Source organism: Idiotropiscis lumnitzeri, chromosome 18 (assembly GCF_059441095.1).
Source record: "Idiotropiscis lumnitzeri isolate Australia: NSW breed Sydney's pygmy pipehorse chromosome 18, RoL_Ilum_1.0, whole genome shotgun sequence".
In the NCBI taxonomy this organism is placed as follows: Eukaryota; Metazoa; Chordata; class Actinopteri; order Syngnathiformes; family Syngnathidae; genus Idiotropiscis; species Idiotropiscis lumnitzeri.
In genome coordinates this window covers 2368886-2394630 of record NC_142408.1, presented here as the reverse complement: position 1 = coordinate 2394630, position 25745 = coordinate 2368886, and the positions used below count along the sequence as shown (strand labels likewise).

Genomic DNA, 25745 nt, shown 5'->3' with positions numbered 1-25745 from the left:
ACACCTCACTGGAGGATGTGCCCGAGAGGCATCCTAAATCAAATGTTAGTTACATTCTATACTGTACTTGAATATTTTAAAACTAAGCTTGAACAAATATAAAATATTCAATGAATATATAGCATTTTTTTTATGCGATGGACAACACCCACATCTATGATTTTTACTTTATTCCAGCAATTTTTGGGGGAAAAATTCAAATATAACAACAAGCCTATTTTATACCATTTCATCTTATTTACAATATATTAGAAAATGAAATTCATATTTACATTTGAATGCACTTTTTTTTTACATCTTGACATACATCATGGACAGCAAATAAATACAGAGTGATGACCATCATTAAAATTTTATGTACGTATAAAAGTAGCTCATTCTATGACGGCTCTCGCCAGCCATTGTCCCGGTAATTCAATTTAAAAAAAAAATGTGCTCACAGAAAGATAGACACTTCGCCGGTATAAACAGAAAATATTTCATTCCTAGAAAGGAAGATTCAGTGAAATTCTGGATATGAAAAGACAAGACTCAAGTTTACATTTGCCCGCCATACTGATGATTGTCTTTTTTGGGATAACACAGTTTCACCTTATTTTGTTTTCTCTGCGTGAGTGTCACAAAATATTTAACTAGCAACGAGGCAACATGTGAACCATCGTAATACTTACAATACCACATTTTAAAGTGCGAGATTTACCACAGTTTAACAATTCCTCACACTACGGCATTTGCGCAACCTCTAGTGAGGAGAGCCATATTTAGCTCTCCGTGGCAATGATTCAATTCTGAATTTAAATCAGGTTTGTCTCCACGGTGGTCAGCAAGTTCTCACTCTTGGTTAACTTGACGCTTAGTTTGAATAAGGTTTCTGCAGGCAAAGGGAGCCCTGGTGAGGAAGAGGATGGCTGTAGTAGTGTTCGATCAGGGCTGAGAGCGTGGGGAAGGTCACATCACCGTCCAGAAACACCTGGTCACCCTGTTTTTTTTGGTTTTTTTTGCAGAGGATTAATTTCAATAATTTAATGGTCAGATATGAAAGGGAACTGCAGTTTTGTGTACCTCTTCAAACAAACGGTAGTTTCTGGCTTTTCCGATGCTGACATCCCAAACCACCAGCACCTGAGAACATCAATATAATCGAGACAATAATATTGTTAAACAATAAAATCAAAGTCGATATTTTTTCTCAAAATTGCACTCTTGAAAAAAAAAAAAAAATTATATACATATATATATATATATATATATACACACATATATATTTTTTTTTACCTTGGAGGTTTTGGTTCCAGAGTTTCTAATGCCATAAAGTCCATCTTGCGGAACGCCAGAACTCTCCTTAAATAATCTACAGGAGGAAATGTTATCAAGTTTTAGCAGTGGAAGCAATAAGCATGAATAAATACAATCACAGTGAGTGTCTTATATTAAGGTAAGAATAGTCTCAGATAAGTATTGGGCTACGAGAGAGAACATATATTATTACAAGCAGAGCTGGGCACTTGACCCTCTTTTGCCGGTCAGTCCACCGCCCTCCGGCCGATATCTCGATCCTCTGGCCTTATTCATAAAAATTGTCGGCCCACTTTGTTAATCTTTTTTGAAAATTTTCACCCCCTCAAAAATGGGCAACCGGAGGGTCGGACTGCCCAGCTCTGATTACGAGACAAATATTTTTCTAAACATCAGTATCATACTTCTCTACAAAGATGGTTTCCGTTGAGTCGATGAAAACGGATTGAGGCAGGTGCATCTGTAAATAAAACAAAAACATTTCCACTGCAGCGTCAGTTTATCATGACAAAAATCAACAAGTTAATATGTATGAAATAAGTTGGAAAATATATTTAAACTTGATGTGACGTGATAATCAGGGTGGACCTTTTTTTCATCTGATGGGACGTTTTGTTCACGTTCACAGTAATTCAAGCATCATGATGGAAATAAATAACGTTAATATCGCTCGTCCCCAGTCATTCTTACATTATCATAATCCTCATCGGAAAGGTCTCCTTCAGTGCACTTGGTCACGTCTTGTTTCGTCTTGAACTCCTGAGCAGAATTGTCTCCTGATGAACGGAAACTTTGACCTTCTGGGGCTGCTCTTCTGGTGGGAAAACAGATTACAAATAGTAAGAGTGCTTCCACCGCAATATAATTCGGTTTAAACAAGACAGCATGGCATCAGTTTTATTTTGGGGGAAATCATGTGGAATAACGAGAAGAATCTGCCCGCGCTACTACGAGTGAGTTGATTTATGGGTTCAAATCTCATCTTGGACCTTTGCATGTTATTTTCATGTTCCAATGAAACTTACTGGAGGGGCGTGCCCGGCTGCCGGGGCTTGGTTAGAGGCAGAGGAGGCTTGACTGTTGGACGTTTTGGTGCATTGTGCTGTAAAGTTTGAAGACGCGGAGATCGAGGCGGGTGGCAGGGTACCGGTGGTGTGCCGGAGGGTGTCGGAGTCTGCGACGCGGGGTGCGGCATTCGAGGACTGGGAGTTGGGCCTTCAAAATTTGCAGCATTGGTGACTGGTCGGCTTGGCCTGCTGCGGTGGTTGCTGACAGGAGCCAGGTTGCTTCCGGCATCACGAGAACAGTGATTTAAATGTTTGGCGATCATCCTGGTTTCGAGCTGTTCACAGATGGGCAGGGTGGCGGGAGATTGGACTGAAATAGCCGATGAGGGTCTCAGGGGTCTTCTGTTAATTCCTGGACCGACCGCAAACTGCGTCCTGCTTCTCACGGGCTTCTGTGAGTTGGGTGGTGGAAGAGGTGGCGGGATGGAAGATGGGTGATTGTGCGGCTGGGCGCCGAAGGGGGGAGGAGGAAGCGGACCTTTATTTGAGTCCTTCAGAGTGGGAGAGGGTACCAAGGGCAGTTTTTTGGGGGGGTTTGCGTTGGTTGGCAATCGATTGTGTGATGGAACTGGGGGTGGTGGGTCTTTATGGATGTCTAAACATTGTCGCTGAGGTATCATTGGAACGGGAGGAGGGGGGTAAGAAGGTGGAGGCCCAGCAGGTCGACCTGTGGAAGTAAAACAAACATTTTCAATTGGTTTAGGGCAGACTATTTTTTTTTTTGTCTTTATGGTAAGTTTATTGTCAAATTGCATCCAAAGTCAAGAGACAGTCCAATTTAGTCTGATTAAGCATGTTATATTTTAAATTCAAAGTATACCCTTTAAATGAGGGGTGGTCAAACCTTTTGGTTGATGGGCCACAAAATTTGACAGAGGGGTCGGACCAGGAGCAGATGGATGGAGTGTTTTGGTAACCTCACCTCATCGGGAAAAAAAAACAAAAAATACATTTAATTTGAAATGAAAATGAACGAAAGAATTACAAAAAAATCTTTGTCTTTGACACACCGCAGTATTTAGAAAATAAAACATTAACATGGCTTATTCATTTGATTTTTTTCAAGTTCGGCGGGCCGGGTTAAAACGTTTAAAGGGCCGCATGTGGCCCCCGGGCCGTAGTTTGCTCACACCTGTTTTAAATCTTACTTTTACAGGTTCTGTTATTTATTTCATAACATTAGGACCATAAACATCCAGATACAATACAGTATTAAAATCCAACTGGTGAAAATCCAAAAAAGGTTTATAATTGCCTGTGAATGCTTCTCAAAAGGAAAAGCTCCTCAACTTACTTTAAGAACGTATCTGCATCTTACAGTCTCAGCGTCTAAACTTGTGCCAAACTTAATCTTGTGAATCTACTTGTGAATCAATTAATTGAAGGCACTTACAGTGACATAATCACCAAACAAGGATAAAACCATGTTGTTCATTTGCATAAGGCCACGTCACATCTTATCAAAGTACGTACTCTACTGCCAATTGAGTTGATTGCGTTCAAACATGGCACAAAGACGCCACAGGATGGCAGTAAAGTAGTACTTTGCTACAGGCCTTTGGCATTTCTGCACATTTTATACACTAAAATATTAAACAACAATAGATTGAATAAATGACTAACTATACAGCAGTGTCAAGAGAAGTTGTCTTTTAATATGATTTAACATCTCACACTTCTGCAAACATCAATTGTAATGGCGTCAAAACTCTACCTTGATTTATACACTGGAGATAATGTGATTATGATTATTGGAGTTACACTTACTTGGACATGTCAGGAAATTGTCACCGTCTGGCTTCAGATAGTCTTCATCACCTTCGTCATCGTCATCCTCACCGTAATCTACTTGCAGGAAGATTGGGTAGCTCAGTGGCAAATTTATCCAAAATCAATTTCCTCTGCATGTCTTACCAGTGTCTGCATTATTGATTGGGTGTTTAATATCCAAAGGCCTCTCGATGGTCCCATAGAAACTGTCTGCGTCGGAATCGGAGTCACTATGGCAACAAAGACAATGTTAGCACTAAATGATTATCTGCAGAAAATGAAACATGAAAATGCCTCCGATGCTTTTGGAGAATTGGAGAGGGTTTAATGAGGTCACCTTGGAATCTGGGACTCTTTTCTGTCATTATAATGATCAATCTCCCGTCGCAAGGATCGCATCCATCTCTGTATTACAGCATAAAATATAACATGTTATGTTTACCGAGTTGATCCCCAAATCTCAACTTTTAATACAACTGTAATGTGTGGGTGTGTGATTGTTCCTACCCTCCTCTCATCTTCACTCGCTGCAGAGAAAAACCATGTCCTGTGTTTTTTACTGAAATGGATCATCTTAAATGGAAAAACATTGTTAGATGTCGTTTCCTCCGCTGCTCTCATCACTCTGTGTGTGGGGGGGTGAGAAGGAGGGTTGAGGTTGGTGTGTGAACAGAGTGTAGCATTAAATACATTTTTAAAAAGTCACATACAAATCAGATCTCTATAAGGCTAAAAAAAAAAAATCACAAAAAAAAGAGAGAGAACTCCGCTGCTGACCTATTGTAACCATTTAGAGAGAATGCTCCCTGTGGTGCAGGAGACGTACTACTTTTAAAGTAGTACACACAGCCCTTGTGGACAATGATATACCTCAATGGCCCTGAAAAGAAAAGCAAAACATATTCACTCACTGCTCACATTACTTGGGTAGACGCTAGCACACTTGAGAATCGGTTTTGATCAATAACGAATACTATTGCTTAATATTATCGGAACTCTCGAAGAATGTAAAAATGTTGTATCGTTGCTGAAATGGTCATGGTTGCAATTTCACGCATCACATGCGCAGCCGAATAGATCATCCGCGAATAAGGGGAGATTTTGCAGTTTACCTGCAAATTCCATGCACGGAACCGAGTGAGTCTATTTCTGTCCCGGGGATGGAATGGTCCGACTCTCTCTCTTTTAGGGCGGGACAAAAGCCGGAAGTGAATTTTAGTCCACGAATCGGCCCTTGGGCGTGTGATGTGGTGGCGACCAAGTGGGCAAATGACCAAAATTGCCTCAGAATGTGTCAAAAGCGCCGCGATCAACCTTGCAACTGTGTATTCAACTCATTTTGACTACTTTCTCATCACCCACAACACCTCCATGTTTATTTTTAGAAATTAAATTAATTTAAAAAAAAAAGTAAAATTGTCAATTTACTCACATCTCATGAGACTAAACTGGCTGGCTCCTTTCTTGTGGAGGTATCCTGCTATAGAAACTCCTCCGGGCATAGTGAGGAGATTCTGTGCTCCAATGGCTCGCATTGGCACTGGCCAACACACCTCGAGAGATGACATGGTTCTGCAGGAAACGGAAGTAGAAGTTGAGAAAGAATTACAATGCATCCATCTCTGTATTCGATTCAACAAATTCAGTCAAATCCCCTCCGTAGCGGCAAACATGACATTATTAAGTTTCTTCAATTGCATGGCAAAGCAAGGCAGCTTGATTTATGCAGCACATTTCATACAACGTGACGCAATGGGCTTCACTTAACTGAAACGACATTTAAAGGCGTTTACAGTCAAAATCATTTCAGACAATTAAAAGCAAGGATAAAACACATACACACTAAAGACTTTAAGCCGCTTACTAAATTTACCATAATAACGTGGAGCATAGACTAATTATTCTAAGTCAGGCGTGGGCAAACTACGGCCCGGGGGCCACATGCGGCCCGTTAAACGTTTTAATCCGGCCCGCTGAACTTGAAAAAAAATTAAAATAATAAACCTTGTTAATGTTTTATTTTCTAAATAATGTGGTTTTTCAAAGACAAATATATTGTTGAAATTATTTTGATCACTTTCATTTAAAATTAAATGTATTTTTTTTTCTCCGATGAGGTGAGGTTTCCAAAATACCCTTCTGTCAAATTTTAGAACCCATTGTGGCCCTCCAATCAAAAAGTTTGCACACCCCTGTTCTAAGTGTTAGAAAAATGAGCCCAAATACTGTATACTAACCCGGTCTAAACATGCAAGGTTCAATTTTAAACATTTGTTGATTTGTGTCAAACTGTGCCAAACAAAAGCGCAATAAAAAAAAAAAGACTGGCGCCGCATTCCACTGACCGACAAAATCCAGTCACTCTATTACACACTTTTGTAAACGTGATGACTTTGAAAAAAAAAAACACATCAAATGTCAGTATGGTAGGCAGTCGGCACATCCATCTTTGTGCCACAAGCATCGCTATCACACATTCCTTTGCAACATGTGAGAAGCGGTGACCTTTTCCGATTGCCGCCTACCTCCTGTCAAGCTTTGTTTTGATGCTCTTCACTGCGTCGTTGTCTTTCAGCAGATTGACAGTCGAAGCAACCGCCGTGTACGCCAACGCTGGCAGCAGCTCGACCGCCAGACCTTTTAATTGACCCAGATTAAGTCCACCGGACTCATTTTGCCTTTCCTCTTCCTCTCTTGAGCTTGACATAGTTCAATTTATCTCTGACTGGGAAACCTTTCTCACGCATGCCCTCCCTCTCACGCCTATACTGAGACAGTGCCCTGCCTTGAGCACACAAACAATCTGAGTTGAAACAGCAAAGATTCGTGCCCGGAGACTTTCAGATGAGGTTTCATGTGTTTATGTGTGTGCGTGTGTGCGTGTCTGGCGAGTGGATGAGTGTTCAAATAAACATCCCAAGCCATGCTTTTCATCCTCAAATGAGTTTTCCGAGTAACTTCCAGTTTATCAGCAGACTCCAGAGGATGAAGGGTGGATGATGATGTGATGATGTGTAGCCTAAGAATGAAGGCATCTCCTCCCTTTGCCTTTGGAGAAAAAAAACTCCTGTAATTGACTGATTTTAGACACCAAAAGTCAAACAAAAGAAGTTCAACCCATCATATGTGACAGTATGTGCATAGCTGAAGGATTAATGTGTTTAGATTTTTTTTTTTTTGTGATCACATTCCAAGGGTGTCATTGATAGCAATGACAATAACAAGAAGCAGGGATTGAAAACCATAATTATTAGATATGAATTATATTCATATTTTTAAAACATATTATTGGAATTATTTTGAGTATCAGTAGTAATTAGTGATGGAAAAATGAAGCTTCAAGGTGCTTCATGAACCGGTTCTTTTATTTATTTATTTTTTTAACTTCCTCTCTGATGGTACAGTTGGTTTATAAAAAAGGGAAAAAGGGAAACTTATTAGTTGTCTGAAACAAGGTAATCCGCTTAATTTTGGGGGAACTATTATCCACCTAGTGAGAAAGAACGCATTGTTTATAACGTCACAGAACTAAATACACTGAGTATGACTAAAGCGTTTGGTTTAAAGCCTTAAGTCCCCTTTAAAATGTACTTAGTATGAGTCATCTTTGAAATGTGAAAAGCTGACAACGTTTTGGCTAAAAGTGAAGCAATGAGTCAACCCTCAGGCATGATAGGCATGGTAGTCTAATGGAGGCTTAAACGGAATGCAGATAAAAGGTGAAAAGACAATCAATCATCAGGGTGGAGCGGCTGCAAGAAGACACACAGAAGATATGTGTAGTTTTTTTCGCGATCCAAACACCACCGCTATCACCATCTCGGTGTGGCAGCGGTCCGTCCTTTCCTGCCCCCCCTTTGTCGAGTTCCAGCAAATCCAACCCACAGGCAGCAGACCAAATCAAAACAAAATGGTGCTGTAACTGTTTTACATTTTCAATGCGAAACCAGACAGTTGTAGTGTTTTCTATTTTCTATTAGGAATGATTCCGACTTGATTAAACCAACACCACTACATCGCAATTAGCTGCAGTATGGAGGCAACCATCTTTTTGTTTTGTTTACTTTGCCCAATGAACTCTTAGGTGTCAGACAAGGTCACTTCCTCCTCTAAGAGGATGTATGATGAATGAAAAATCAGCTTAACTCTCACCATCTCGCCATTTCAAATTTGCCACAGCATTTCCTCTCACCAAAGAAGTAAAATCGCCACTCAAGTTGCTAAGTTAAATGCCTTATTTTCAAACACGCATTTTTATTAATGTGACATGAATAATATTAAATGGAAGCACAAATAATAATAGTTGAAGTCATTTAACCATTTTTGAGAAATTATATTGTAAATGTTGCTCGCAACTCTTAGATTTGAAAATAATAATTTACATTTTTTTAGTCAGAACTTGGGTGATTTTGTTGGAAATTATTACATAATTTTACGTCTTCATAGGTGATGTGTTATTTAAATGTAACAAGAAGGGAACGTGTTAATATTAATTATAGTTAACAATGTCACATTGTTTTCATGTCCGGAACTAATACTTCTTATGTTGGTATTACGGAATGTTTAGACTGAAGGACATTAATTGCAACTCAACTGCGCATGTCCACCTGTTTATGCTAATGCTGGTGCTCGAAGTTCGATTGACGTCAAAGGACACTAAAAGAGGACTAAAAGGGACTCCTTCGTGGATTATTGGACATTTGATCTCTTTTCACAGAAAGCGGCCTATTAAGGTATTTATTTGTTGTGCTTTTGTTTACTTTGTTGAAAATATGTGTCTCATTTGTACTCTTCTATTGCATTATAAATGTAGTTTTCAAAGCGCCCGTTCTCAAGAACCGCCTGTGTCAGCGACACAACAGTGAAGAGAGCTACATATATATTCCATAATGCTGTCATCATCTGTCATCACACAGTAAGTAAAAAACTAATACATATCAGAGCAAATAATGAGGGAAAGTGAAAGAGCACAAGGCAGGAAGACAAATACGATTCCACGCCCATCCTCCGCTTTGACGGAGGGTCGGATCTAAAACACTTCCTGGAAATGTCCCATTTTCTAACAAGAACCATTAGCCTAGCGACAACTGACTTGGCATGGAGTGTTATCTCGAACAGATAACGGTAGCAGGAGTCAATAAGCCACATCTGACTGAAACGATGACTGACATTTATCATAGGATTTATTTTAAGTTAAAGAAAACTCTCAGAGTTACTCGCTTACTATGATGCTGAATTGCGCATGATGACTGTACTGCATGTGCGACCTCATTTCCCTCAAACATCTCGCAGAAATTCCAGATTGTGCAAGTGGGTATTGAATTTGAGATGTTCCACTAAACCAATATTGTCTGAAAAAAAAAGAGGTGTGCTGTATATCAAAAACACAACGCAGCTGGATTTTATAACATCCGTTAGCTGTTTACTAAGCTCTCAATTGAAAGAACATCTGAGAAACTACACACCTGCCTGACTTTTGGTATTTACTTACTCTAGTGAGGAAAAACTTGAATCAGGCAAAAAACAAACAAACAGAGGAACGATTGCAGTTTTACTTATTTGAGCATCCACTTAAATATCAAATTGAAGGATCTACAGGGGCCAAATGAGAATATCATGGTAAATTTAATTTTACCTCCGAGCAAGTTAATTATTATTATTCATTAAATGCTGGGCAAGGTTTTTCAGTATTTTTTTAATTGTAAATCTTAGTGCTGTCAAGCGATTACATTTTGTTACTAATTAATCACCAAAAAATAATTGCTACTAAAAAAATAAATAAATAAATCAACGGCATAGAGTGCGTAGTAGACGATCCTTACTTACATGACATCCCTCTGTTCCTGAAAAGAGATCCTAACACTTGGCTTTGAGCTCCTCACAGTGGACTTCCTCACAGATGGAACATACATTCTGGCGATAGCAATTCCCAGTAGAGCATTTTTTTTTTGTTTCCCTCACAGAGCTTGATGGGGGTTGAATGTCTCGTTAAATTGAGCAAGCGTTAGGTAGGTGGAGTCCATTTTGATAAAGACGTAAAAAGCAAAGTAGGTTGCCAATTGTTGTGAGATGATTGAATGTATGGTTAGAAGGACGGATCAAAAGTTAAAGTATAAGAAGAAAAGGTTGTGGCTTTCCTTAATTCTGCAGAGGGGGGTTTTGAAGTCTTCAAACTCTTGTCAGCCATTTCCTGCAGGGGTTTCCTTGTGATTGGTCGGCTGCATGAAGCGTTTTCCTTCCTGCTTTGTGTCTGCCCCAGTGTGATTGGTTCGTGGAAAGAACCCACACCTCTACACAAAAATGCTTATCGTGGGGACACAAAGGACGTGAGAGCGATGGGGGGGACTTTCCATCATTAGAAGCCAGAATAAATACTGTCAACTAAACTTTTGGGTAAGTCACCATAGAAGTATATTGTGGGGCCAGAGGACACGTGGATGGATGCCACTAGTGACCGTCACCCTGCCAACCTGTATAATTTTTGTATTTAACTAAGATACAATAAAACATCAACCCTGGCAGCAAACCTCTCAACGACATTTAAGACTATAGTGAACAGGCGACGGAAGCGGAATATAATAGAATGACATCTGACATGAAATGCTGTATTTGTATGTAGTCAACCTTTAAGTGAAAAAGTCTTCTTGCAAGTTAAGAACACAATAATGTAAAGAAATTCAATGTTGTGGGCGGCACCGTGGCTGAAAACAATGCCAGTCACAGGGAACAAATATACAGACAATCATTCAGACTTCCGTTCACGCTGTCATTGCGTGGGAACTGAACACTCGCAGCCTGCGCGGAAGTCAGGCGAGTGAACTATTAAACCATCAACCACCTGTTCAGTGGCGGGCCGCGCATTTCACACTTACGAACTTCAATCAAGTCCCACTTAGTCTGACTTGAACAAATCCTCCTCATGATACCATCATTTATGAAACAACAGCTGAAGAAATAATATACAGAAAGTGAGTGTTGGACGACTTAGCTTCTCTTGAAACGTCCTTCTTGAAAATGGCTTCGCAAGTATATCTTCAATTAATCCTTCCATTGTGGTTTAAAAAAAAAAAGCAAGAATAGATTTTAGATTCTCGAACGGTCGCGGGTAACGACTCGCGGGTGTGTTCAATCCGCATAGCGCTGCCCCCTCGCGAGTGAGTATCCAATCACAAAATTCGTTCATGGATCTGAAGGCCTCGGAAAGAATAGTGCGTGCTACTCGTATTGTGAAACCTGCCTTGCAACACGATTGATTGGATAAAAACTCTCACCTAAAAAGGCCAGCGAAGGCCTTGACCGCCCGCCACTGTGTAAAGATAATTCTAGGTATTAGAGCACACAGCAGATAAACGGAAATACCTGACAATCGAGAGTGTGACTACTTCCTGTTACAGTAAATTACGCATTCGCTGTCGTCGCAAACCACAAGACCTTTTGTCTGGCAGCAAGCAACACGACTGAACCGACTCTCTCAAGTCAATTGAAATCATTCAATGTCAAACTGTTTTTAGAATTATTCACAATTAATTTAATGACTTTCGGTCTCGTTTAAAGTATACTGTCAGTGTAAGTTGTGGAAAATCTCTTTCTATGTGAGGCAATGAGTCAACACAATCCACATTTTTCAATGGGGCTAATTGTAATGCTCATTAACCAAAGTCATTCATTTCATCCTTAAATCGACTTGGGACAAAACATGATTAGTTTAAAAGTGTTCATGCCACATATGATTATTATTATTGTTATTACATTTCAGATGTAAAAACTGATATTGCTAACCAACTGTCTGCTTGGATGTCTTGGCTTCGAACATAAACCGCAACATGCCATAAAAGTCGAACATTTGTCCACTCGAGCAGTTTGTAATGACAAATCCTGCTGGAGCCAAAAGCACTCCTCTGAACTTCCCTGAGTCCGATTCGGAGTCCATCCGTGCAACTCAACTGAGTCTGGGTGGCACATTTCAGACGATCTCTCAAATGAAGACACCTGAAGTGGCAATCCTGTTTGGCTGGTGTGCTCTCACATCTGTCTTGTCTAAACTTGTCCAAACAAGTTTGAGTCTAGATTTCCATTACATGTGTATGTGTGCGGCTAAATTTGGATTTACTGTAAATCTTGCTTGTTCCATTTATAGCCTGACTGCAAAGAGGTGAAAAATCATGTAAACGCCAAAAGGCAAGCAGAGCTGCAGTAAGTTTTGTTCAATGCGTAGCTTAACCTCAGCGAACATCTTTCACAATTGAAAAGATGTCAAGCAGGTACTGCAGATGATGCACACCAACTATGACAAAAACAATGAGGTCATGGCAAGGTTAATTAATCAGTAGTTCTCTTTTTCAAAATGGTTGATGACCCCTGTGTTTCTCTGAGTTTTTTGTTTTCTTATATCACACTTGTTTTTCGGATTTTTGCGCTGGTGTGAAGTCGGGGCCTGAAATGACATCTCTGCCGGCCTATCAGAAGAACTGAACTACAATTTACGGTGAAATTGTGATCATTTTTTTTCCAACAGATTATTTTCATTTCATAGTTGCACCTTGTACCTTTTTCCGACAATGTCTTCATATTCATTATATCGTGATAATTTACCCAAACATTTATTTAATAAGAAAAAAAAATCAGATTAAAGGTCGATTGACTCTGAGGGATGTTTTCTATTTTCCTCATATGCAAGACGCACAGAAAATGAGCACAAAATGAAAGTGAAGGAAACTCACCCATCGAGTGTCGCGTCAGTTGAGCAGCTCGTCTGCGTTTGACATCGCAGCTCTCAGTCCCGCCGCGTTCCAGCCCAGATCACTTCCTGACACGGCTTTTCAAAGCTTCTGTGCACAGCGTCAGGGCAGGCTCCATTCCGCCAAAGCAGAAATAACTTTTGTTTTCATTCTGCTGCTTAAACAATTACACACACACAAAAAAAAAGTTCCACTGAATGTTCAAATCCTGACTGCAAGTGTGCTGCTTTGACAGAAGTCGGATTCTGAACTTACTTCCTCTTTAGAGAAAACTCCCTCAAACATCTGGGCCGTAATTATGTCATAAACACCCAATCTGGGAGTTTCATGTCGAATAGCCCCAGAAATCAAGTTTAAACTGCATTTTTAAATTCAAATTGATTCGAAATTAGAATTAATTCCTATGAGGTCATCACATTTTTTGGTTTGCATTTAAAAGTCGTCGCATCGATCAGTATTTAAAAAAAAATGACTTGAGGCTAATGAGACCACATTTTCACATTTTATGTTGGTTCTATTTGGGGAAAAACAAACCCAACCCACGCTTCTTGCATCTTACAGAGAACAACACACGCTGCACCATTTTTAGCAGTCACAGGAAACATGTCAAACCGCAACAGCGACAATGAGCGCTCTCTCTGACTCATGCCTTCCTTGTTTGTTGCTTTTTTTTCTGTGTTTGACCACCTCTCTACCATTCATTTTTTTCCAATGAAGATAATGATTTTTGCTTATTTTACCCACTCATACGACTGATAATCACCGACTTTTTAAATGTGCTTCATAAGTTCCTCATTACATGGTTATTTTTTTTTCTCACCTATGCCACACAAAGATGAAAAAGAAAGAAAGTGCAGAGGTCCTGTGTTCAAATCCCGGTTCTGGCCTTCCTGTCTGGAGTTTACATTTTATCCCTGTGCCAGCGTGGGTTTTTCCCGGGCACTCCGGTTATCTCCCATTTTCTAAAAACATGCTGCAGAAGGCCTCTGTACAACCACCACCAACACAACTAATAATAACAACCATTATTGAGAAAAATTGCATACCTGCATATAGCAATATTAAAAAAAATATACCTTACTAATATCATTTACATTATCATCTCCACTTGAGGAATGATGCTGCTCTCTAGCGTGCCAGTTCAGATAACACACAGTCCAACTTTATGCAACCCGAGGCCAATCCGGATACTGTGTTTTAAAGTGTACTATGGCGACATTTAGTGGTGGATTCGAGGTACTGCAGCGTGTCCACATAAAATGAGGACATTATCTCTGTAATTGCCAAGTAATTTAACCTTGGTCATGACATTAGCTTTAATAGCTTTTAAAAATAGGTACATGTGACAAATATTCATTATTCTTAGCATGCTGTCAAAAAAAAAAGTAAATGAAAATAATTTCATTCATTTCCCATGCCAGATAAGAACACACACACACACACACACACACATACACGCACGGACGCATAGGAGGCAGACGTACATCTTAGCATGTGGCAGTCCCAATGCTGATTATTCCCAGGTCCAGTCTTTTCGAGCGTATATTTAGCGCCCTTTCTCATCTCACCACAGTAGAATCTCTGGCATCTTGACTGGAAAGTGTTTGTGTCTCAAAGAAAAGACGCTTGTTGTAGTCAGTTATGTAACATCACAATGTTATGAAATTTGCAAGCGCAAACAATTATTGGCTACGCTTCACGTGAGCGGGAATCGTTACGGACATTGCACTCATAAAGGCCTTACAAATTGATTGTGAGTATACACAGGCCAGCTTATGCAGTTATCGTTTTGCGTTTGTGTTTTAGTGGTGTAATGGAAGAAAAAACAAAAACAGCACCGTGACATCTTAAAGAACATGTTTAAGTAGATTTAAAAGGAACTTCCCTGGCTGTTGAGCCAAACCTCAGATGAGACAGGCAATTCGAAATGCCCACTCACATAACCAATGAAGCATGAAGTTCCAGTAAAAGAAAAAAACTGCTTTGCTCACCTCGTTTTTCCAACACAATCTTACAATCAAACCCGACATGACCCAATATGAAAAAATGACCACATCAAATGCAGTCATACAAAGCGATAAAAAGTTACCGATATGACGGATATTAGTATACGCAGTTTAACGATACACATTTTGAGAAGTGCCAGGCCACTTCCATACTGTTAAATCATTGCTGAGAGGAAGCGGCTGGAGTCCCGCCTCTTACTGTAAAAAGCCACATAACCTGCCAGTATTTCTTACATCTTAGTCATGCTTTGGTTCTATTTTCTATTGTTTTTTATTTTTCTTTCATGGGTTGGTTTAGGATGTTTCGAAAGGGTTGTTGCAGGTCGCAGAGGTGGCCTTTTAGGCTCCGGAGTCACGCAAAGGAAGTGGCCATATTAGGTCGTTTTCCTCGTCCCTGCAGCCGGGGCCTCTTCTCAGGGAGTGCCAGCCTTGACTGTGTGATGACCTGTTATTACATTTGGCTCATCCAATGAGAAGTTGCTACTTTTCCTAAAATGTTTCAAATTAGAGTTGGAACACACGTGCATAAACATGTAATCACATGCTTGCGTATGTAAAGGAAGACCGTGTTTAAAAGAGTATACAGTGTAAGCTTGCATAACACCTCCTTGTCTGGACGCAAGAAACACACACTGGGACGTGGAAGCAGATCACATCAAATTATTATGGAACAAACATGCTTTAATTACGGGCTGCTATAAAAATAGAAATGAACAATGCTGACGGCAACCTAATTTGTGACAAATATAAAAAAAAAAAAAATAAACACATGGATCCGCTACTCTTCTTGAAAAATGTCATTTTGCAGCTTGGTGAATAATTAGAGTGCCAGAGTGTGACAAGTGGATAGAGTTCTTTATCGTTTATTTTTTTTTTGACTTGAGACTGCCAGAGTCACTTGGAAATTGTTTTAAATTGCAAAAAATATTTCAACTGGTCAAACGTATGTGCCTCGAGATCAAGACAAACCACGGACAACGGTAAAATCAAGAAAATAAAATTACGAATAAAATATTATTGTAGTTCTCATCATAAAGGCTTTTTGTGCGATAGCTGCTGATTTGACTTGGTTGGATTGTGGTCAATGACTAGACTTTCTGTTCTTTTATGATCTGTTCAAAAGTATGAAAGAATATAAACATCTCAAACCAGGGGGGGAGTACGCTGACCAGTCCGGGGTAAGTCCCAAGTGTCACGGTGGTGTCACGGTTATTTCCCAGAATATCTCCAAAACATACTGAGATCACGGTTGCGCTCACTCGATTCAATTTCAAATATTTTCATGTAAATGCCCTTTACTGGAAAAACGTAACCTTTTTTATTTTGTGCCGGCACATCCTTGAAAAGGTTTATGTACGTGCATGTGTAGGTCGCCAGGCTCCGCCCACCATACTATTTTAGGGTGATCCTGTTAAATGCACACATCCCCTCTGTGGTCCAAAATAATTTTGGAAGCCATATTTCAGCCACACTAAAAATGCAATTTGCACTTGCATTTGATTGAAATGCTGTGATTATAATTTGTTCGAAGCATTTACTTTGTCTCGTAAAAACGTAGAGCAGGCATGTCAAACTCTCCCCATCAGAATATGGCTTGGATGCCGGCACCAACTCGTTGGCAATCGGGTAGCTCACTCCACTCACTTGGTCCATCTCACATCTGTTATAACTTCAGAATATATGCGAAGGACATCGAGTCAAGCCACGACGGGTCTCCGTTTTTCCTCGCCCCGTATCTACTTGGAACCGGTAACTTGATAGAACCACAATGAAGGGGTTTTCCTCACTGCGATTTTCTTCGTTTAAAGTGCTGACTCGATGCGTGCCACAATGACACCGTGTCACATACACACCACAATGAAGTTGTGTGAAATTATGCTGTTGGAAAAGAGTGTTCCCAATGAAAACAAGCTCGAAATAATGTCCGAAGGTGACGGTGAAACTATTTGCGATGACCATATCCATTGGAATTTTTTTGTTTTTCAGTTTTACTGATAGTTGCTTGTGTAATACAGAATTTACTTTATTTTTACAGATTAAATAAATGTTGCAGAACCCCTTAATTCAGGACTATATGACCTATTTTTATATTCGTATTATTAATACTATTGCTCTTGGTATTATAAAACCCTGATGTTCTAAAGAGAAAATGAGTAAAGATTCAGAATCAACCCAAAAAAAAAAGAAAAAAATCTGCAAAGTTTTATTTGCATCTCTTCCCCTTTACGGGCCACATAAAATGAGTTTGCAGGTCAGATCTGGCCCCCGGGCCTTGACTTTGACACCTGTGGCTCAAGATGTTTTTTTTTTTTTCTTTTTTTTTCAGAAAACACAAAAAATTGAACCATCTTTATTATTTTTTTTCATAAATGAGAGTTTGATCAATAAATAATTTTGGCCATGATGGATTGCCAACCAGTGCAGGGATAGGCTGCGATAGGCTCCCGATCACCCGTAACCGTCATGAGGAGATGCTGTAAAGAACCTAGACGGATAGATGGAGATCATTCGAATGTAGTTTGGGGAATATGATTTAGTGTTTTATTCTCTTTCCAGTCCTCATCGCTCCTTCTTTGCCTCAACTTTTCTCGAGCGCGTAAAAGTCTGGTTTGAGTCCGACCACAACAGGACCGCAGCTGCCATTTTTACGGACACAAATAACTCACGCAGCCCCCTCTGCAGCCACACCCTCAAACAAAAATAGTTTGGACTGCACATTACGCATGGCACAAAACGGAATTCAGTTTGTTGCGACTCGAATCATTTGCACAATCAAATGACATTTGCGTTGACTCGCTCTTTGTTTTTATTCTCCCACCAAGACCCAATGAATAATATTTATGTTGCCTTAGTCATGACACTAACTTAACACAGACAAATTTGCAGCACTTAGTTCTGTCTAATTCATACAACGTACAAAACAAATCGACATTCCCCGCCCGGCAACTTGCACTCACAGCCACAATTATGAAGAACACACCCTGGTGAGACAAACTAAGTTGCCAATCAAGCGCAGTCATCCTGAAAACTGTCCAACATGAGCAGAAAGGGACACGTTATCCAAAGCCACGTTTGTGTTCTTCATTCATCTGTTGAACGTTCCAATATATGATCATCGCGACCGTGCCTGTTATGCGACAGCCACAGTAAGTTCCTTAAAGTAATAACAACGTTGAGGACAAATGCAAGACTTGTCTGAAGGACTTGCCAAACCAAACACAATTCTGAGCAGAGAAACTTGATGGCTGCATCTGGGTTATAATTCCACAAAGGAATTTGAGATCTTTGCTCCGCAGTAACTGGAGATCGAAAACTCTCGGTGATTTCCAAGTGTTGCCGTGAGCTGGCCATCCTCACATTTCAGACACTTTGGACAATATGGTCTTTGCTGGTGGTCATCCTTTGCCGCGTGAACGACCTCCAGCGGGTGAAGAACGGTTGTCCTTCCTTTTTCTGTTGTTGACCACGGCTGGCAGGACAAACATCTGGGTTGTTTTTTTTAAAGAATGAGGTCATCGTGTGCTTTGACAATGTATTCAACACACCAGAAAGTCCGGCTGCGAATTCGTTGGGCTGTTTTCCAATATGAATATGAAATATTTTTTCCCTTTTACGAGGTGTTTTGGGCTCTGGTGATGCTTTAATGTGATGCACTGAAGTTTATTCGTGGCACTCTATTAAATTTCTTAGCAGGTTATGAGGATGGTTGTTTTTGAAATAAAATAAAATATTTTTCTTGAGTTTTCCACTACATAATACTGTTTTTTTTAATTGCGCAGAAATGAAACGCCTACTATAAAAACTAAAAATAATCCTAAAACTAATAAAATAAAATGGGGAAAAAAATTAAACCTTTCACTCCCAAAAACTATAACTAATGAACAAACGAACCTGCTCTGCAAACTATTTAAAACTGACTTAAAGTGGTAGTGAACCCCCCAAAAAATCAAAACACAGCATTAAGTCCATTTCAGGGGGCGGCCATTTTGCCTCTTCTGTCGAATCAAACTACATCACAGTTCGTACTCAGCGAACGACCAATCATGGCTCCGCTTCAGAAAATCGACGAGGCGTGATTGGTTGTTACCTGAGCCCTGAGCGACTGTGATGTCATTTCCAGACAGTCGTCTGATTAATCACAAAACAAACAGTCAGGCGGTCGAATGAACGATCCACTCGCTTTATCCCTCCGCCCTCAACCAGACTCATGTGTCACTGTCTACGTACCAACGGCATCACACAAATATGAACATTAGTGGAAAAACAAAAAGCGTGGTACACATGCAACTTCCAACAGAACTTTAACAGAAATCTCCGAGGCTATTCAGTTGGTGCCGAAGCAATAACAAGTGCCATTTGTGTTATTAGAGTGTAATAATACTCATTGCTAAATCTGTTTTTGTTGCACTTGATTTTGGTCATTGGTCATCCAGCCAGTGCCGGACCAACACCTGCTCAGAATCTTGCTTTTAGATTGTCCCAAATGTGTTTCATGGGTTGAGCTGAGTCAATTTACTGACTTGTCATCGAGTGGGTGTTGCGTGTGTGCGTGTGTGTGTGTGTATATACGCATGAGTGTGTATGTATAAATATGTGGATGTCCAGTATGTATTTAAAAAAAAAAACAGCAATACAGACTACAAACATAAAATATATTACATTTGTTTCGAATGATTTTCTTTTTTAATTCTTTTGCTAAACACTTCACGCAAAAAGGAGAACTTTTGACCAAAACGGCAAAATATCTTAGTTCTCTAACAAAAACCTATTCAAAACCTGCGTCAAATTCTTTTTTTTTTTTTTTTTTTTTTTTTTTTGCAAACACACATTTATTATTTTATTAAAGGTGTTTATTGTTCTGTAAACATCAAACCCAACCCCAAACCGTGTTTTTCCACGTCAAAATACACACACAATTACGTCTTTTCATAGGGATGATGACAAAGTAAATTTAACAAATCAGAAGAACAGTAAAATTCAAATAAAAGTACTACTTGAGCCACCTAAAATTGTAACTGCAGTCTTCCAGTTCCTTAAAATGTCTTTGTGTTGCAAATAAACTGACTACCAGACCAACATGTCTTAATGGAAACAAGAAGTGAGACAATATAGCCAGACGAGACACAGGAATAACATCACCCACCCACCCGATCATCACGGAATATTGTGCGAGGCAGAAATGATGGCAGCGGACGTATGTGACGTTGGTTTCATGTCGTGAGCTCAGGTTTCGCTCAAGCACGTTCAAAATAAAACAATGAGAACGACAGCCAAATCTCCGTAAGGTTGTTTATTTTATTCATTGATTATTAATTCTAAATTCAAAACAAAAATATTTGCCTCTCCAAGTGGGTCAGGACTTGAGCATCTCGTTGGACCATGCTTTCTGAGAACCACCCATAAATAAATTATTATTACATTATTATTACAATGAATGAGGTCATAATTCGTTGAGCTCACTTCTGAAAAACAATTATTAAAAAAAAATACAAATGTAATTTTTTTTAGGAACTTGTTAAATATTGAATGATATTAATTTCGCAATTTTGAAATGCCACACAAGTGCACAGCGAACAGAATTTTGGGGGAAATAACACTTCATATTTATTTTTACCAACCAGCAGAAAGCCCTCGACTCATCTTCCAGACAAATTGTCAATTATCCAGCAAGACCTCAGTCAGACATTTTTCTGTCTGTAAGGAAGTTGAATCAATGTCATCGCTTTTGTTTGCTTTTTTTTTTTTTTAATCTACATCATGCCAGAGCATTTTCTGAAATTAATTTTTCTTCTCTGTACTTGTGTATGTGCGCTAGCCCCCACACCACAAACCAAAGGAAGAGTGGGGGAGACAGACAAGAGGTGGACCATGGAGCGGTTAACCTCATGACATCATAGTCTCGACTCTGATTGGCTGCTGACAGAAGCGTACGGATTTAAAGGCTGGCGGGGAGACTGCTGGAGCATCACAGGACGGCGCACAGCATCCAGGGAACATACTGCAATCAAACCTCTTCAGGCTTCCTCTTGCTAACAAGGTTAGTACAACTTCATAAAATGTGAATGAAAAAAATGGAGTGTTTGGGAGGGATTTTGGTTGATGATAACATCTGGAACGTAGTCGTGGAACTGAATGACATGTTACTGATTAAGGGCACCGCTGCAAATAGTTCTCCTGTAATTACTTATATAGGACCATTTCATTTGAGCAATGTACACTAGCTTCTTGAGCAGATAATAATAATTCCAACTTTAAGTTAATTTCCATGCATGCAAAATGATCCGAGACTCTTGATTTTCAATGATAGCTTCCCATCCAACATCTGGGGTGAGTAAAGTGAGCTTGACTATAACGGCAGTGTCTCGCTCGTGAGGCCGAGTGGTTGAAACTTGTTGAGAAGCCCAGAAAAAAAAACTAAAAAAAAACGGACGATTTGAAGCTGAGCGGCAATAGATTACTAGCTATGGTTGTGGAATGAGATGTTAGTTTTTAACTATGAGTGTGTGTGCGTGTGTGTGTGTGTTGTATCGTTCGGCCTTTCAGTTGTTCCTATATTTTTGGGTCTCGCAGCGGATGCACTTTAATTTTAACCTGCAATTTAACTCATTTCATGCTGCGTTCTGAACACTGCTCTACAAATAAGCAATTGTACAACCAGAGTCCAAACTTTTTTTGTTCTGCTGTCTAAAAATTATGTCGACAAATCATACTTGCATGTATTAGGCTTGATGTAAGGCTGCAGTGCTGATAGAAAAGTCATTTTCAACAAAAATACAAACCCAGAGGCGTACAAGTAGAAATGTCGTGAACATTTTACATGCTGCAAGGGTTTTTCACTATACTTGAGAACTTCAAAAGTTTCACATCCATGATCCCATCATGATAACTGATGGGATTTATTTTTGGGTGTTGACTGAGAAAATGTAAAAAAAAAAAAAAAAAAAGTAAAATTTTACATATATATATTTATATATTGCATTAAAATATTTAACAATGCTTCTATTTTTCTTTTGCTCTTTAGACGCCAAACAGACACCATGAAAGTGGCTTTTGTTTTTGTTCTGCTCTTTGCTGCAGTTCTTTGCCGACCGGTGAGTGATTGCCTCTTTTGTTTTCTTCCCAATTTATTTGCATCAGGGACCACGTGTTACGTTGTCCATCCATTTCAACCAAATTAAGTTTAACTGTACGAAATGTGACGATTACTTGGTAAGCCTGCTAAGTTGTCAATCATTTTGAAATGATGACGTTTCTATACTGCTCATGAACGCTATGATGCGCTGAGATTTTTTTTTCTCTCCCAAGAGCCCATGCAATTTGATTAGCCACTAGTAGTTTTAGTTAATTTTTTAATTGATTGTGATTATTTGCTTCTCAGGCAAAAAAATATTCTGACAGTTCGGCAGAGAGCTCTGAAGAAGTGGTGGGTATAAAGTCAGACAGCCAGACGGAGAGACTGTCGTGAGTGAGACATCCAAGTTGACTCTTGATTTTATCCTCAGGTCAGGCGACCTGCAGCGTCACTTTTCAAGAAAAAGATGGCCGAATTGACTCGCTTCCATGTGTCACCATTCAGGGTACGACATTTCTTTAATGCAAACGAATATTTTACATTCCAAATGTGTTTGCTTTGATGAAAGTATAAAAACAATCTTAACTTAATTGTGACCAACGTTCTTACAGCTATTCCAGAAATTTTTAGCGCCCGTTGCTGGCGATTCAGATGAGAGTACAGATGGTTCTGATAAGGTACGACATGAAGAATACATTTAAATCCTAGTATTGAATGCCGGGACGCTTAACGTTGAATAATTTATCAGTGAATCTTCGGAATTCTGTATTTTTATAGCAGGCAGCAGTCGAGACTCCTGCTTTGGTCAACTTTGAAACTACCGATGAAGCTACAACGGACACGCCGTCCGTCGACAACCAAGACGAACCAAATCAAGACAGTGATGATGATGATGATGCTGATGATGACAGTGATGAAGATGACTCAGAGGAGAGCGTGAGTAGTCAAACCAATGCCCGGTCGGTTAACGCCGTATGCCAGAATAGAAAACGCTCGAAAACCCGCAGAATTCTTTTGGGCTCTCCGGATCACGACAAGACCAGCATTTTGAGAACGAAGGTTTCAGGACAAAACATACGGTACCACGAGGTCGACGAGATAGGAAGGTGCTAAGCTGTGCATTATTTTTGAGGTAAATTGCAAAACTTTGAAATCGCATCTCAAGTGGACCGAAAGCAAATGCAAATTGGCGAGTATCGGGATAATATGATCAAACGTTCTCATCTTTGTTCCGGAGTTGAGCTGCCGCATTTTGTCTTTCCTATATTAGAATTGTTCAGCTGTTTTATATGCATTAAGCAAAAGAGATGTTTCCCACATGTTTGCTATCTATTCATGGTGTTCCTCAAGGTTCAATTTCGGAACCCCTGCAGTTTTCATTGTATGATTATTATACTACCCCTGGGTTCTATCTTATGGCAGTCAGAGCTATGTTCCGCTAAGCAAAAAAGATACTTTTCTCCTTAAACCACTTCTCTTTTCGTCATTAACTTCGGCATCAGTCTCGACATTGTTTTAGTGTTTTATCGTGTACACCCTCCAGGAAAGCGAAGAGGAAGACGAGGAAGACAGCTCAGAATCTGGCGAGTCTTCCACCGTTGCTCCCGAGACGGTGACCCCCGTCATTGTAACCGAGGAGCCCCTGTTGCCCACCATAGTCACAGACACAGATTCAGGCCGCGGAGACAGCATGGGAGGATACCCCAGTGAATACAAGAGCTACGTCTACGCGGAGGAGAAGACCTACCACAAGGCCCCGTCCTCTTACAAGTCCTATGAATACGTCGACGCGGGGAAGAAATCGGGTTATGACATGCCCATTGACAACGAGGTGGAGAAGTCACGCGAGGTGTACAAGAGCGAGGTCAGTTGGATTATTTTGAAATCCACTATGTGGTTGTGAGCTATTTTTTGTGCAAATTATATATCAACAGGAAACAAGAGAGAAAGAGCAAAAAAAAAAAAAAAAAACTTTGTGGCAAGAGGGGTCATTTATTTCTCATTTGGTTGGTTATATCCGGAACATGGTGGCTATATTTAAGACCTCAGTATGCGCCTTGCTCCAACGGTGTGTTGGTGGTGTAAGACACGAGAAATTTTCTAGAAATCGATGAAGTTTTATAAGGTCCTTTATTTATTTATTTTTCCCAGATCTGGAGGTATTTGTACATTTAACGACACGTTTGTGAATGAGAACTCAATATGACATGTTTTTAAAACCTCAAGACCTCCATAGTTGTCGCTTGTGTTCTGCAAAACCAAAGTAAGCCAATATTGCAAAACCAGTAATGCCGCCGGTGCAAACTTTCAAAGGAAAGGGGGGGGAAAAATACAGTAGTTAAAATACTCAGGGTCATAATTTACGAAAATCCTAATTACAGAGTTTCAACTGGCGCCGTGACATTGCCGGCTTGAAATGAGTCCTGGTCCGTCTGGCTGTAGCTAGCCGTGAGGTGTCCTGAAATGATTTGTTCCTTCTAAGTTTGTGTTAAGTCACATAGAAAAATGCCGTCAAATGGACTTCATGTGACTTGTCACACACATCCACTCTGATGTCTCACTTATGAATTAGCAACATAACATAGCCCGAAGTATACGTAAATAATGCTGCACATTTTTACGTACAAATATTGCTGAGAAAAGTGAATTCCAGAGATCCTGACTTTGGTTCCTCATAGATGACAAGGGCTCCAATTTGGGGGCAATTCAATATTTCACTTTTTTTTCTTTCGCTAAAGCGACGATTGTGTGAAATTCTGGGAGCCTCCAAATCTGCAATTTTGCTCCTATTCTTTGCGTCAGACTTATCCGGAGCACTCTGACATCGCGGAGGAGGATACCAGCACTCCTGAGAACCAGGATGTTCTCCCCGCGGAGGAGGAGAATGATGGCACAAGCGATAGCGGAAGCTCGGCCGATGTGGAGGAGGAAGAGGAGCAGAGCAGTGAGGAGGCCACGGCGACGCCCGGAGCTGCCGACAGCGATTCTGACGAGAGCGACAGCGAGGAGAGTGACTCGGATGAGCACGAGACGGGCCACGAAACCACTGACATGCCTGTGGTCATAACCGCCAAATAAGTCGTCCAGAAAGTCAAGTGGTGTCTCGCAGATTGCTGTTAAGGCGTTCAAGCGGCATTCAGGTGCAATCTGTCCACTTTGAAGACAATCCAAGAAAACCGATGCTTGTTTACTAACAGTTTTTCATTGAGTTCTAAGAATAAATTTGAGCTCATTGGCACAAATGTATTTGTCTAATTCAAACAGGTCATTTCTGCTGAATTCAAAACGGGGTCCAAAATTCTCAACATTGATGACAAAAAAAAAAAAAAAAAAGAATAATCTGGAAGAAAATCTTCGCACCAACACAACACCCAATCAAATCATATCCGGGTCACAATCCAGAGGGACACCCAGTTGGATCCAAATATCGGCCATAAATTCAATCAGCAAAACTTTGAAGCCGTATTTGCCTCGTGTGGGGTTTAGCTTGTTGCTTGCTTTAGTATAAAATCTGTTGGAGTCCTCAGTTCTTACGTTACACTACATATGGACCCCGCCTCCCCTTTATTGTAATGTATTTTTGTAACATTTCTAAAATATGAATAAAATTATTTTACCTAAATCCACCCTGCATACGGTTTATTTATTTTGATCGAAATGGTCAAATTAATTTGTTTTGGCCGCATAGAACATATGACATTGATTGATGAATGAATGTCATAAAAGGCGTGCTATCCGTTCAAGTTATGCACACACCTGATTTTTCACTTGCATGTGTTGGTGATTCTCCAAAAGT

At 40.0% G+C, this 25745-nt stretch overlaps 2 protein-coding genes across 9 annotated transcripts; one reads left to right on the top strand and one right to left on the bottom strand.

Annotated features, from left to right (window-relative positions):
• Positions 1-155: 155 nt before the first annotated feature.
• Positions 156-10324, bottom strand: sh3bp2 (SH3-domain binding protein 2). Of its 7 annotated transcripts, none has more exons than XM_088281117.1 (14): positions 9960-10324; positions 5566-5705; positions 4911-5013; positions 4641-4758; positions 4471-4538; positions 4278-4363; positions 4131-4211; positions 3208-3285; positions 2322-3030; positions 1987-2110; positions 1701-1756; positions 1276-1351; positions 1063-1122; positions 156-979 (listed from the first exon to the last, which is right to left on the bottom strand). In XM_088281117.1, the coding sequence occupies exons 1-14, from the start codon at positions 10043-10045 to the stop codon at positions 854-856; spliced, it is 1911 nt and encodes a 636-aa protein (XP_088137243.1). In that variant the 5' UTR covers positions 10046-10324; the 3' UTR covers positions 156-853. The 7 variants fall into 7 exon arrangements, with proteins under 7 accessions (XP_088137243.1, XP_088137244.1, XP_088137245.1 ...); XM_088281118.1 differs by having other exon boundaries at positions 4131-4208; positions 9960-10323; XM_088281119.1 differs by lacking the exon at positions 9960-10324 and adding an exon at positions 8286-8313.
• Positions 8717-25719, top strand: spp1 (secreted phosphoprotein 1). 2 transcript variants are annotated; one of them, XM_088281126.1, is made up of 10 exons: positions 8717-8866; positions 8947-9048; positions 20693-20914; positions 21899-21968; positions 22256-22300; positions 22380-22454; positions 22561-22626; positions 22730-22885; positions 23493-23813; positions 24752-25719. In XM_088281126.1, exons 4-10 carry the CDS (start codon positions 21915-21917, stop codon positions 25025-25027), a joined length of 993 nt encoding a protein of 330 aa, XP_088137252.1. In that variant the 5' UTR covers positions 8717-8866; positions 8947-9048; positions 20693-20914; positions 21899-21914; the 3' UTR covers positions 25028-25719. The 2 variants fall into 2 exon arrangements, with proteins under 2 accessions (XP_088137252.1, XP_088137251.1); XM_088281125.1 differs by having other exon boundaries at positions 22727-22885; positions 24752-25714.
• Positions 25720-25745: the final 26 nt, after the last annotated feature.